The 12,738-nt window shown below is 42.0% G+C and overlaps 1 protein-coding gene across 1 annotated transcript in view; it reads left to right on the top strand.

Annotated features, from left to right (window-relative positions):
* The first annotated feature begins 373 nt into the window (after positions 1 to 373).
* The window catches only part of LOC132818206 (potassium channel subfamily K member 10-like), a 37,015-nt gene continuing 24,650 nt past the window's right edge, over positions 374 to 12,738 (top strand). The window contains exons 1-2 of the mRNA XM_060828985.1: positions 374 to 453; positions 2,299 to 2,621. Of these exons, the coding sequence (XP_060684968.1) occupies positions 402 to 453; positions 2,299 to 2,621 (375 nt within the window). The 5' untranslated portion in view covers positions 374 to 401. The remainder of the gene's footprint in view (positions 454 to 2,298; positions 2,622 to 12,738) is intronic.

Genomic DNA, 12,738 nt, shown 5'->3' with positions numbered 1-12,738 from the left:
ACACGACACAGCCATACACAGCGTTCATCTCCAGCCAAAAAAAAACAACTCAGTTCAGCCACTCTTCTGAAGCAAGAGCAGCGATGGTCTCCACAGACAATATACTTCTGTTTAATTGCCATATGCGAGGCGGACGCGTGCAATTCGTTCTGCACTCTGCAGTGTGAGATCATTCATGCACGAAACCTTTCTGATGTTGCTGAGCCTCAACCCGGTTTAGGAATATCGCTTGAATATATATTTTAGAAATCTAATTTTCCTTTGATCGACTGGCTTGGAATAAAATGCGCTTGTGTGAAATGGTAACTCCAGAGGATGTCCTTTTATCTTAAGTCCGCGGATTCCGAGTAACTGACTGCAATTTGCGAATGCAAGGAAAGAAAAGGTTTTGGCGATCTAAGATGAAATTTCCAATAGAATCATCAAGGAAACACACTAGTTGTGACCCTCCAGGTTCGTAGCTGTGTTGAATTTGAGTGTATGTACGTGTGTTATTTTATTCCATGAATTGAACAGTATTTGCCCATAGGGTTAATATTCGGTATATCGTTCAGGTATATGTACACACACACAAAGAGGTAGACAGTGGTGGGAACTATTGCCCTTTGGCGGCCAAATCTTTTTTTCCCTCTCTCGTTTCTCCTTTATTTACGAACGAGAATTCGCTTATCGGGTTCCCAGTCCAGGGTCTGACAAATGCCATTATGATACGATGCTACACTGTTAACTGAGCAGTTACACCAGGGTGTCTGGGTGTATGACTGAGATGTGAATAGTAAGCTCACTTTGAATATGCTAATCTTTTATTCATTCCAAACTGCATCACGGCAATACCGGTTATTTCGCCCGCTTTCTTTTTTCATCTCATTACCATTGTGATTTAATTATTAGTTTCGATTACGAGTACAGCTGGGGTGTATATGTGTAGCTGCTTAGTGTTTTTTTTGCATTATTGCATGGACAGGCAAACACACTGCAAAAACCCGCAGTCTGCTGCGGCGGGAAGGAATGAACAAAAAAGCCTCACTATTGCTTGTGAGCTAATTTGTTGAGACGAGTGTATTGACAAAATTAAACCAGGAACTGATATGTTTATACCTCTTCAGCTCTAACCGTCTCCGCATTCGCTCTCCCCTATTTGCTGCTTTGCAATATTCCCGTTGAGGTGTTTTGTGAAAATGGTTCTTTCACTGCAGCACACACACACACACACACACACTGGCTCAACAATTTCAAAACGTTCAGCGGCAAGACTTCCCCGATGGAAAACTGCTGGATGGATGTACGAGAATAACCATCTCAACTGCTCCAGCAGTCAATTACATCATTCCAAACAGCTTTTGATTTCTCCGAAACAGACTCAAGCTCTTCATCAAGTCTACTCATTTTCCTGTGGCTTGAATGCAAATATCCAAACCGACTCTTTGCAGCCAGCTGCCGGGGTGGGTCATTGTTACAGGGTGCGTTAGTTGGCCACGACCCCCAGTGGAATGTTGCCTAGGAGCTGCCTTTTCGTTGCATGCAGACCGTTTCCGGTTACCCTACACAAGATGCCAGTTTCTGTTTACGTTTAGAACGATTCTAAGTCACTGCTGCTGTCTCCGGTCACCCATCGCATTAATGGCCACTAAAACAATACCAGATAGATATAACCTAATGTATTCAAATAAATTTGTATCTAACCTAAATAGACCTTTTGTAATCAGTTCGAGCACATTTAGTATTGTCAGTTGCTATTAGTGCAAGTCAATGGACATTATTTTGTCTGGGAAGATTAAAGTGTAGGTCCAGGAAGAAAGGCATTTTGAATTTTGTAGAGGAGAGGCACACATCTGCATGTATTTTCCTGGGTCCATTTACCCCACCACACATTGGGCGCAGTGCCCAGTTCTACTCGCACATGCTGCACCCTCACACGACAAGCAACTCAGTCGATGAGAAACGGCAGAGAATAACACGACCGACACGAGGGAGCGCTGACGGCACGCCCCTATTTCATCCAAAGAAAATACTACTCCGGCGACAGCCACACTTTTGCATGACACATTGTGCAGAGCCAACCTGAAAGGGCTGATTTGCACACAATTTAAACAGGGCGTTTCGCTGAACCGTACACCTCCAGGAAGCGTCTGATTACAAGGTCAGACTCAAAAGAAAACTATGAAGTTAGTATGTATCTTGAAATGATATCAGACTGACAGTTCAGGCCGCAAATGTCCTTCTTTAGTGCACAGAGCTATAGGTTTGACCCCTCTCCACACGGGGATCAGAGTTACTCTTCAGTTGTTTTTGTTTCAGTCGCTGTCCAATCCACAGTGCAAGCCTGTGATCCAAAGACCAACGGGCACTACCCGGTGCCCAGGCTGTCCATATCCTCCAGGACCACGGTGGTAGCCAGCATGGACAGTGGCCCTCAGACATCGCCCACAGTCATGAAGTGGAAAACGGTGCTGGCTATCTTCGTGGTCGTTGTCCTTTACCTGGTGATCGGAGGCACTGTGTTCCGAGCTCTGGAAAAACCTTTCGAAAGCAAGCAAAAGCATAAGATCACGACAGAGAAATCCAGTTTCCTTCGAAATCACCCCTGTGTGAACCCCGGAGAACTTGATGCACTCATTGAGGTAAGAAAATGAATGCACACATGGGCTGGCCTCAGATACTCCAAACACATCTCCCAGTTGGCAGTGGTTGGATAAATGTGTCGGCCTGTCAAACTTGCCCCACCAAAGAAAATATTATTTTGAAAGGATAGAACTTGTTTTGATAAAGGGAAGTAGTTGTTTTTTTGTTTTGAGAAGGGGTGGATGTTATTGGTCAGACAATGCTCAGATCGCACTGAGACGCCATTTCCACATGCTTTTGTTTTACAAAGATCACCATGTTTCACAAGTAACCGTCACCAGGTGCTTAAAGCCCAAGAAAGGATTAAGTTATCCCTCTTTCAATGAACACTTTTCAAGTAAATAGCTTATCTATCTCATGTCAAACATAAAGGCTGCATCATGTTTATGGCCAAACCAAATCAAATTCAGATTATTCGCACGTTCGAAAGGTAATACTCAAAACAATCTACACGGCATGTGATTAAGAGCTCCTGTCCTTTTCTGGGAGGCTGTGTTACTCCAAACACAAGTGCATCCATCTCACTTTTGATCTTGACTTAGTTTAATGCATCATTATTACCATGTGGCGATAATTCCTATCTTCCAACAGTCCACAGATAGTGGCATTCAACAATTAAGTGTGCAACCCTTTTGGCGCTGACATAGGGTCTTCCATTTCACCAGAGACAACCAGTCAGATGCTGCTATTAAGAATACAGGAATAAGAACAATGGAACCTGGGTTAAATCAAGCCTTTTTAAATAAAAAAAATCAATAAGCGCAACATGTTACATTTAAACTTAAGTAAATATATTTCTGTTTTACTGTAGTCGATGGTAGTCATGATTTGGAGATGCCGGTGTTGGACTGGAGTGTACAAAGTTAAAAATCACACAACACCAGGTTATAGGCCAACAGGTTTAATTGGAAACACTAGCTTTCAGAACACTGCTCCTTCATCAGTTGAGCAAACCTGCAAAACTGAAAATGTGTTGCTGGTCAAAGCACAGCAGGCCAGGCAGCATCTCAGGAATAGAGAATTCGACGTTTCGAGCATAAGCCCTTGAAACGTCGAATTCTCTATTCCTGAGATGCTGCCTGGCCTGCTGAGCTTTGACCAGCAACACATTTTCAGCTGTGATCTCCAGCATCTGCAGACCTCATTTTTTACTCAAACCTACAAAACCTCATGCTTCCAAATAAACCTGTTGGACTATAATCTGGTGTTGTGTGATTTTTCACTGTTTTCCTGTATATAGTGAAAGATTTGCAATTAAACATCCTTCCACACCACTTCAGAATATTCTAAAATGTTCTACAACCTATTAGAGACTGTTAAAGAGTAACCACTGTGATAAACACAGCAGCCAATTTGCACGTGGCAAAGCCTCACATATAAGTATTAGATAATGGCCAGATAATCTGCTTTATTTTGTAATGCTAGACTGAGGGATCATTGCTGATCAGGAATGAATTTTGGCGGAACTCTAGTCATTTTTCATATAGTGTCACTGGATTAGTTTTTTTAAAAAATCAAAATTGACACATATTGAGAATGCACAGAATCATATGAAATAAAGTAGGAAGTTTTACTAGAATTGGTTCCAAAAAAGGCCACTGATAGATACAGAATACTGATAGAAAGGATGTTATTGTAAGATTTGAAACAATTTTTGTGGGATGTTTTCTATAACTTTGTTACACTTGATATTGCTAGTTGAACAAGTATCAAGACCTGTTTATCTGATGAAAGGTCACCAACCTGAAATGCTAGCTTTACCCTCTCCTCCTCTCTGTTACAGCCTGATGTGAGATATTCCAAATTATTTTGCTCTAATATATAAATGTTTGAGCATTATCTTAAATGTTCAAACTAGAAATGTCCAAACTTATTTTTAAAGTGGGCCATGAAACAGAATTGGGCTTATCATAACAGTTCCAGTATAAAACACATATTAAAGAAAAGTTTAACTCAAACAATAGAAATACTTCCTTTTAAACTTTGTTACAAAAAATGTTAAATTTAATACTATAACTTCCACTTGCTGCTGGTTTCTGAAATGACCAGCTTGAGGATAGTTAAAACAACAACATTACATGTTCATTTGAACCTTTGACAAAATAAAATGTCTCAAGGCCCATTGCAGGAGCATTAGAAACAAAGTAGAACACTGAACCATATTTTTAATAATTCTTTGATAGGATAAGGGTATTGCCAGCAAGGCTATTTGTTACCCATCCCTAAATGCAAAAGATTTCAATTACTTAAATATTAGGCCAGGTGACTAAATGCTTGATCATGGAGTTGAGTTGAATTAATAAGTGAAACCAGGAAAATAAGGTTGGCAGGTGGAAAGGTGAAGGGAGAGCGATCCAGAAATTGAGATCTCAGCGACTTCATACAGAATCACCAGTAGTGAGGCAATTAAAATTGAGGATGTTCAAAAATCCAGAACTAAATAAGCACAGAAAATTTGGAAAATTATGTGACTAAAAAAATTTTAGAAAAATAGAAAGTGATGCCCTGGAGGGACTTGAGAACAATGAAGATAATTTTAAAAGCATAACTTTTCTTGACAAAGAACCAGTGTAAGTCAGCAAGCATGGGAGTGATAAGTGAATGAGGAAAATCACAGACAACGGTGTTTTGGATAACATCAAACTTTTGGAGGTTAGAATGTGAGAGATCAATTTTATAATCCCTGTAAAGACTGTTGACAGTTAAAGTGAAATTTGAACATTTAAAAGAAATTATAGAATCAGATCATACCAGATAGTTACAAAATTTCCATGGCACAGAAAGTAGCTATTTAGTTCATTGTATCTCCAATGGCAGTTCAACTAAGCAAACCACCTAGTGCCATTCCCTTGCCTTTATTCCATAACTGTATGAGTTCTTCCTTGTCAGATAATTGTCTAAGTCTCCTTTTTGAAACCAAAGTAAAACCAGTCTGCGCCACACTCTTAGGCAGGGCATTCCAGCTCCTTACCACTCACTATGTGAAGAAAGGTTCCCTCATATCACTTTTTCTATTTTTACTAATTAATTTAATTCTATGCCCTTGTTGTTTAAAGAATTCATATGTAGGACATGCACGTTGCTGGTTGGCCAGCATTTATTGCCTGTCCTTGGTTGCTGGTGAAAAGGTGGTGATGAGCTGCAGTTCCTGTGGGGAGGTAGAGCCACAATACCCTTAGGGAGGGAATTCTAGAATTTTGACCCAGTGACAGTGAAGAACTGGTGATATATTTCCAAGTCAGGATGGTGAGTGGCTTGGAAGGGATCTTGCAGGTGGTGGTTTTCTCTTGTATTAGCTGGTCCTGTCCTTCTAGATGGAAATACTTGTGGGTTTGGAAGGTACTGTCTAAGGATCTTTAATGAATTTCTGCAGTGCATTTTGCAGATAGTACACACTGCTGCTACTGAGCATTAGTGGTAGAGGGAATTGATGCTTTTGGCAGTCATGCCAATCAAACAGGCTACTTTGGCCTGGATGGCATCAAGCTTCTTGAGTGTTGTTGGAGTTGCACCCATCCAGGCAAGTGGGGAGTAATATTCCATCACATTCCTGCCTTGTGTCTTGTAGATGGTGGACAGGCTTTGAGGAATCAGGAGGTGAGTTACTCGCCACAGTGTTCCTAACCTCTGACCTACTTTTGTAGCCTTTGTGTTTATGTGACTATCCTGTTGAGTTTTTGGTCAATGGGAACCCTAAGGATGTTGATAGTGGGGATTCAGTGATGGTAACACCAATGAATGTCAAGGGCCAGTGGTTAGATTATCATTTATTCAACATGGTCCCTGTCTGGCATTTGTGTGGCATGAATGTTACTTGCCACTTGTCAACCCAAGCTTAGATATCGTCCAGATGTTGTTGCATTTGAATATGGACTGCTTCAGTATCAAATGGTGCTGAACGTTGTGCAATCATTGGTGACCACCCCCACTTATGATGGAAGGAAGATCAGTGATAATGCAGTTGAAGATAGTTGAAACTAAGACACTACCTGAAGAACCCCTGCAGATGTGTGTAGCTGAGACAACTCACTTCCAGCAACTACAACCATCTTCCTATGTGTCAGGTGTGACTCCAGCCAATGGAAGGTTTGCCTCCTAATACTCATTGATTCCCATTTCTGGGCAGATGTAACTGTACTGGAAGAGCTTGACCAGACGAGCTGATTCATCAGCTGAGGGAGGTATGTCATAATCAGCAAGAGGTTTCCTTTCTCATGTTTAACCTGAAGCCATGTGGTCCTTTGTTGAGGATTGCCAGAGCAGCTCCTCCCCAACTACATACTATAGTGTCGCCACCTCTGCTGGGTCTGTCCTGAAGGTGAATAGAATCACCAACCCAGGGTTGGTGACTGTGGCAGTGGGACATTGTCTGTCATGTATGATTCTGTGAGTATATCAAGCCCCATTCAGCCTCCAGATAATAGTAAGGAGTACGTAGCAGGGTCAGTGAGGTTGTTTCTCCTGTTGTCTTTTCCTGGTATCTAGGTTGATGCCTGGTGGTCTGTCCAGTTTCACTTTTTTGTTGAGACGTCATAGAGATTGATGCAACTGAGTGGCTTGGGAGGCCATTTCAAGGGCAGTTGAAGATCAACACATTGCTGTGGCTTTGGAGTCACATGTAGGCCAGACCAGGTAATGGTGACAGATTTCCTTCCTTAAGAACATTAGAGAACCAGATAGGTTTTTCTGACAATTAACAATAGTTTCATGGTTATCAATTCCACCATCTGCTGTGGTGGGATTTGAATCTGGGTCCCCAGAACATTACCTGAGTTTCTTGATTAATAGTCTAGAACAAATACACTCAGGTTCCTCTGCTCCTATAAGAGCAAAATACCTCAGATGCTGGGAATTTGAAACAAACTCAGAAAATGCTGGAGAAACTCAGTAGGTTTGGAGACAAGGTTAATATTTTGAGTCTGATATTCCTCTTCTTCAGAACCTGAAGGTTTCCCTTGGCTCAGTGAGCTGCAGCTTCCTCTGTCTGTCCCCAAATTAAATTGCTGAATGCCTGTTTCTGTGAATGTAGAGATAAACACCACAAAATAGTACAGTTCCATATCCATTTCAAATCCATGACAATGTGGCATACATGGGATGTTACAAACAAAAATTTGCATTAATTAAACCAGCTTTGATTCTTAAACCCACAGGAATAATTCAAATTTTGAGTGAAACCAGGGTAAGCTTTGTCTTAAACTTCCCTAATTACAATAGTGCTTTTACCTTAATTTCATCACAGAATGACATAAGTAATTTAAATCATTTATTGAGGTATGTATAGGCCTCATCACAGATTTAGAAATGGGTCATCTATTGTTTAAGTTTATTTTCTTTTTAATTGCGTGTAAACACATGAATTTGAAAACGACTTAGGTCATTTATGCCCTCAAGATGAATCCGTGATTTGATAAGAATCATGGCTGACTTGACTGTGGCCTTTACTTTCTTATTACTTCCAATATCCTTTGAACCATTGTGGATCAAAAATCTGTATAATTTAGGATTAACAATATTCAATGACTCTGCCTCCACTGGGGAAGAGAATTACATAATGAGAGGCAAACAAATTCTCTTCATCTCCAGGTTAAATGGGAGATCCCTTATTTTTAAACTGTCTCCTTTTAATTTTAGTCTCATCTATAAGGGAAAGTATTCTTTCAGCAACTACCCTGTCAAGTCCTCTTGGGATTTGATATGTTTGCATGAAACTATTTTACAATTGTTCTGAACCCCAATAGATACCGACCCAATGTGTCTAAACTTTCATCATCAGACAACCCCTTTATCTGAAAATCAGCTGAATGAACTATTTTTCTGCACTACTTCTTATGTAATTATATCCTTCCGTTAGTAAGGAGACAATACTCCAGATGTGATTTTACCATCACCATGTACAATTGTAACAAAACTTCCTTACTCTTGCATTCCTTGCTCCTTATAATTATGACAACATTGCATTTTATGAATCATGTACCAAGACATCTGCAGCTCTCTGTACAACAGAGTTTTGCAATACAGCAGAGTTCTGCAATCAGTCTCTACCTAAGTAATAATCTGCCTTTCTGTTCTTCCTGCCAAAATGGACAAATTCACATTTTCTCACATTCTATGCCATCTGCCAAATTTTTGCCCAAACATTTAACTTATCTATATCTCTTTATGTCCTCTTCATAATTTACTCACCTATCATTTTGCTATTCTATCAGCAAATTAAGCAACTGTTCATAAAGTCGCTTCGTCAAAGTCATTAAAATAAATTGTAAATAGCTGAGGTCATGACACTGATCCCTCTGGCACTCCAATAGCTACAGCTTGGAGAAAGTGAGGACAGCAGGTGCTGGAGGTCAGAATCAAAAGGTGTGGCGCTGGACAAGCACAGCAGGTCAGGCAGCATCCGAGTAGCACGAGAGTTGACGTTTCAGGTATAAGTCCTTCGTCAGGAATTATGCCCGAAATATCAACTCTCCTGTTCCTTGGATGCTGTCTGACCTGCTGTGCTTTTCCAGCGCCACACGTTTTGACACTAGCTACAGCTTGTCAATCTGAAAATGATCCATTTATACTCACTTGCAATTTCATGTTAGCTATCCAATTCTTTATCTATGCTTGTATGTTACCCTCTACCCCATGAGTTCCCTGTATAGTGATCATTGATGTGGCATTGGACTCAGTGGTTAGCACTCACAGCGCAAGGGACCCAGGTTCAATTCCACCCTCAGACAACTGTCTTTATGGAGCTTGTACATTCTTCCTGTATCTGCATGGATCTCCATCAGGTGCTCCAGTTTCCTCTCACAGAACACAAATTTGCAAGTTAGGTGGGTTGGCCATGCTAAATTGCCATGCTAGTGTTCAGGGATGTGTAGGCTAGGTACATTAGCCATGAGAAATGCAGGGTTACAGGGAAAGGGTAGGGGAATGGGTCTGGGTGGGAAGCTTTTTGGAGTGTTGGTGGGGACCAGTTGAGCTGAATGGCCTAGTTCCATATGGTAGAGATTTTATGGATTCCATGGGCACATTGTCAGATGCTTTCTGGAAATGCAAGTGCACCACACATACAAGTTCCCCTTTTTTCATGTTACATGGATCCTCAAAAAATGTAATAAATCAGTTAAATATAATTTACTTTCTGCATACCATATTGACTGCCTGATTGACCAATGTTAAGCTAACTGGTCTAATTCTGACCTGATTAAATAAACACCCTGAAGTATAATTAATCAAGGTCAATTTACAAGTTCTCCGACCAAGAGAGTCTATTTAACTTACATTTAACACTTTTGTCCCCAACCAAAACTTCAGTTTTATAAAACTATACCTCTAAATTGCATAAATTATGGAGTCAGGTATTCACAATACCAACGCAAATGTTTAGAACAATCAGGGAGAATGCTGGAGAAATTCAGCAGGTCTGCCAGTATCTGTGGAGAAAGAAATAGAGTTAACATTTTGCATCTGGTACAATGCGTCTTCAGAACTGGAAGGTAGTGGAAATATATTTTTATACTTTTGACAGAGGCAGAGGAGAAGAAATAAGTCAGAAGGGTTGTTAATGGTGGAGAAAGAGCAAAAGAAATGTAAAATGGGCATAAATTAGCATGTGAAAGAGAAACAATGTGTTCTCTCTACTAAGAACAAAATAAAGAAGACAAGACTGTGGGGGTTGATGTGGGGAATGGTGGAATTGGTAGAATATAAGAAAATGGAGAGCAGACATAACACTGTCAGTTTCTGACGTTATTGAGTTCAGTATTATGACATTGAGACTGTAACGTGCCTAAGCAGAAAGTGAAGCTTTTTTTTCCTGAAATAACTCCACGGAGGCTGGTGTCCCATCACCAAGTCAACCTTTATTTACATGTGGAAAGACCCTGATGCTGATCTAGCTCCCTCAAGAGCCAGCTCTCAGAGTGCCAAGATGTCTGACACTCCTGCTGTTTTTTTTCTTTTTTCTGCGGTAGTGAATATCAGTTTTTTTTAAGGTTATTTTTTTCTCCCACACTATCGCCTAACTGCGGTAGTGCTTATTTTTTCCCCAGCACCCATGTTGTGTGTGTGTGCAGGTGTGAGACACAGTGAGAGACACAAGGTGTACGAATCTATATTCAAATTTCTACCATCAGGAAGAGAAGAAACATCCGAGTGGCCAGTAACAAGCAATGCCCTTCACATCAAAGGGCAATGCTGTGTGAGCAGACAGTGAAGGGGAGGGCAGGATTAAATCAAAATAGAGTTGGAGGGAGAAATAATACACACCATTCCCTGCGGCGCCCAACTCTCCCTGAACAACTCCAGGGTGTTGGTGGAGACCACGTGCTCCTTTTCCAGAGACACCCGAGCTCTAATGTAACTGCGGAAGAGGGGCAGGCAGTCGGCCCTCACGACCCCCTCCACGGCCCGCTGCCTGGACCTGTTGATGACCAGTTTGGCCAGGCCCAGGAGCAGACCCACAAGGAGGTCTTCAGACCTGCCCTCCCTCCTCCGTACCGGGTGCCTGAAGATCAGGAGCGTGGGACTGAAGTGCAACCAACAGCATAGAAGGAGATTTTTGAGAAAATCAAAAAGGGAGTGCAAATGCTCACACCCAATATATACATGGTCCATGGACTCCACAGCACCGCAGAACAAGCAGTTGGACACTCCTGCTGTTATATTTTTCTTTTTATCTTTTTTTTTCTTCTTTTTTTCCACACACTGCCACTGGTCCAACTCCTAACAGGCAAAACACCCGAGTGGTCCAGTGACAAGCAGTGTTCCTACACTCCTTTTTTTTATTAACCCCCACACTACCGCCTAACTGCGGTAGTGCTTATTATTTTTAACCCCAGCACCCATGGTGTGTGTGCGCAGGTGTGAGACACAGTGAGAGACAAGGTGTACAAATCTTTATTCAATTTCCACCACCAGGAAAAGTAGGAAAACACCCGAGTGGCCTGTGACAAGCAGTGCCCTTCACATCAAAGGGCAATGCTGTGTGATCAAAACAGTGAAGGGGAGGGCAAGGACTAAATCAAAATAGCGTTGGAGGGGGAAATGATGCACTCCACTCCCTGCGGCGCCCACCTCTCCCTGAACAACTCCAGGGTGTTGGTGGACACCGCGTGCTCCTTCTCCAAGGACACCCGGGCCCTAACGTAACCGCGGAAGAGGGGCAGGCAGTCGGCCCTTACGACCCCCTCCACGGCCTGCTGTCTGGACCTGTTTATGGCCAGTTTGGCCAGGCCCAGGAGCAGACCCACGAGGAGGTCTTCAGACCTGCCCTCCCTCCTCCACACCGGGTGCCTGAAGATCAGGAGCGTGGGACTGAAGTGCAACCAAAAACAGAGGAGGAGGTTTTTCAGAAAATCAAAAAGGGAGTGCAAACGCCCACACCCAACATACACATGGTCCATGGACTCCACAGCACCGCAGAACAAGCAGTTGGACACTCCTGCTGTTGTCTGTCAACCAGTGCTCCCTGATTGGACTAGATTAACAGCTACAGTCAGAGGTCCATCTGGCTGGCCTTATTACAATCACTACAGTTCCTTGAGCTTGTGCTGTGCTTGGATCATTGCAGCAGGCCTAGGACCGAAATGTAAGCTTGAGATCCAGGTGGTTAATTGGAATTACAAGCAACTGGGAGGTTAGGGTAATGTTGTGCAAAGTGATAACCCAGTCTGTTATTGGTCTCACCACTGTAGAGGAGGCACTGTTTTGAGCAGCAAATACAGTAGACTAGATTGAAAACAAAATGCTGCTTCATCTGGAAAGCGTATTCGGGCCTTGGACAGTAAGGAGAGGGGGGAGATGAATAGGCAAATGTTACACCTTCTGCAATTGCATAGGACAATCCTGTGTCTAGCGGGAGTGAGGAAATGTTAGGAGTGATGAAGGATTATAATGAAGTAGTTCAGCTTGGAGTTAATGAAGACATGAATACAGAAGTGTAAATAGGTGGTATTAGTGATGACACAAATATTGAGTTGGAAGCTCATTTGGGATGAAGTCTGAAACCATGGGTTGTGAACACACTGATCCACAGGGAGGGGATTGGCATTCAGTAGTTAGGGAATGGAGTTGGAATGGGGACAGAGAAAAAGTGTCTTCCATCTTTTTAGTATTTAATTTAAA

Source organism: Hemiscyllium ocellatum, chromosome 8, assembly GCF_020745735.1.
Source record: "Hemiscyllium ocellatum isolate sHemOce1 chromosome 8, sHemOce1.pat.X.cur, whole genome shotgun sequence".
Lineage (NCBI taxonomy): Eukaryota > Metazoa > Chordata > Chondrichthyes > Orectolobiformes > Hemiscylliidae > Hemiscyllium > Hemiscyllium ocellatum.
The sequence above is the reverse complement of the archived record's forward strand: the minus strand, read 5'-3'. Positions and strand labels throughout refer to the sequence as shown.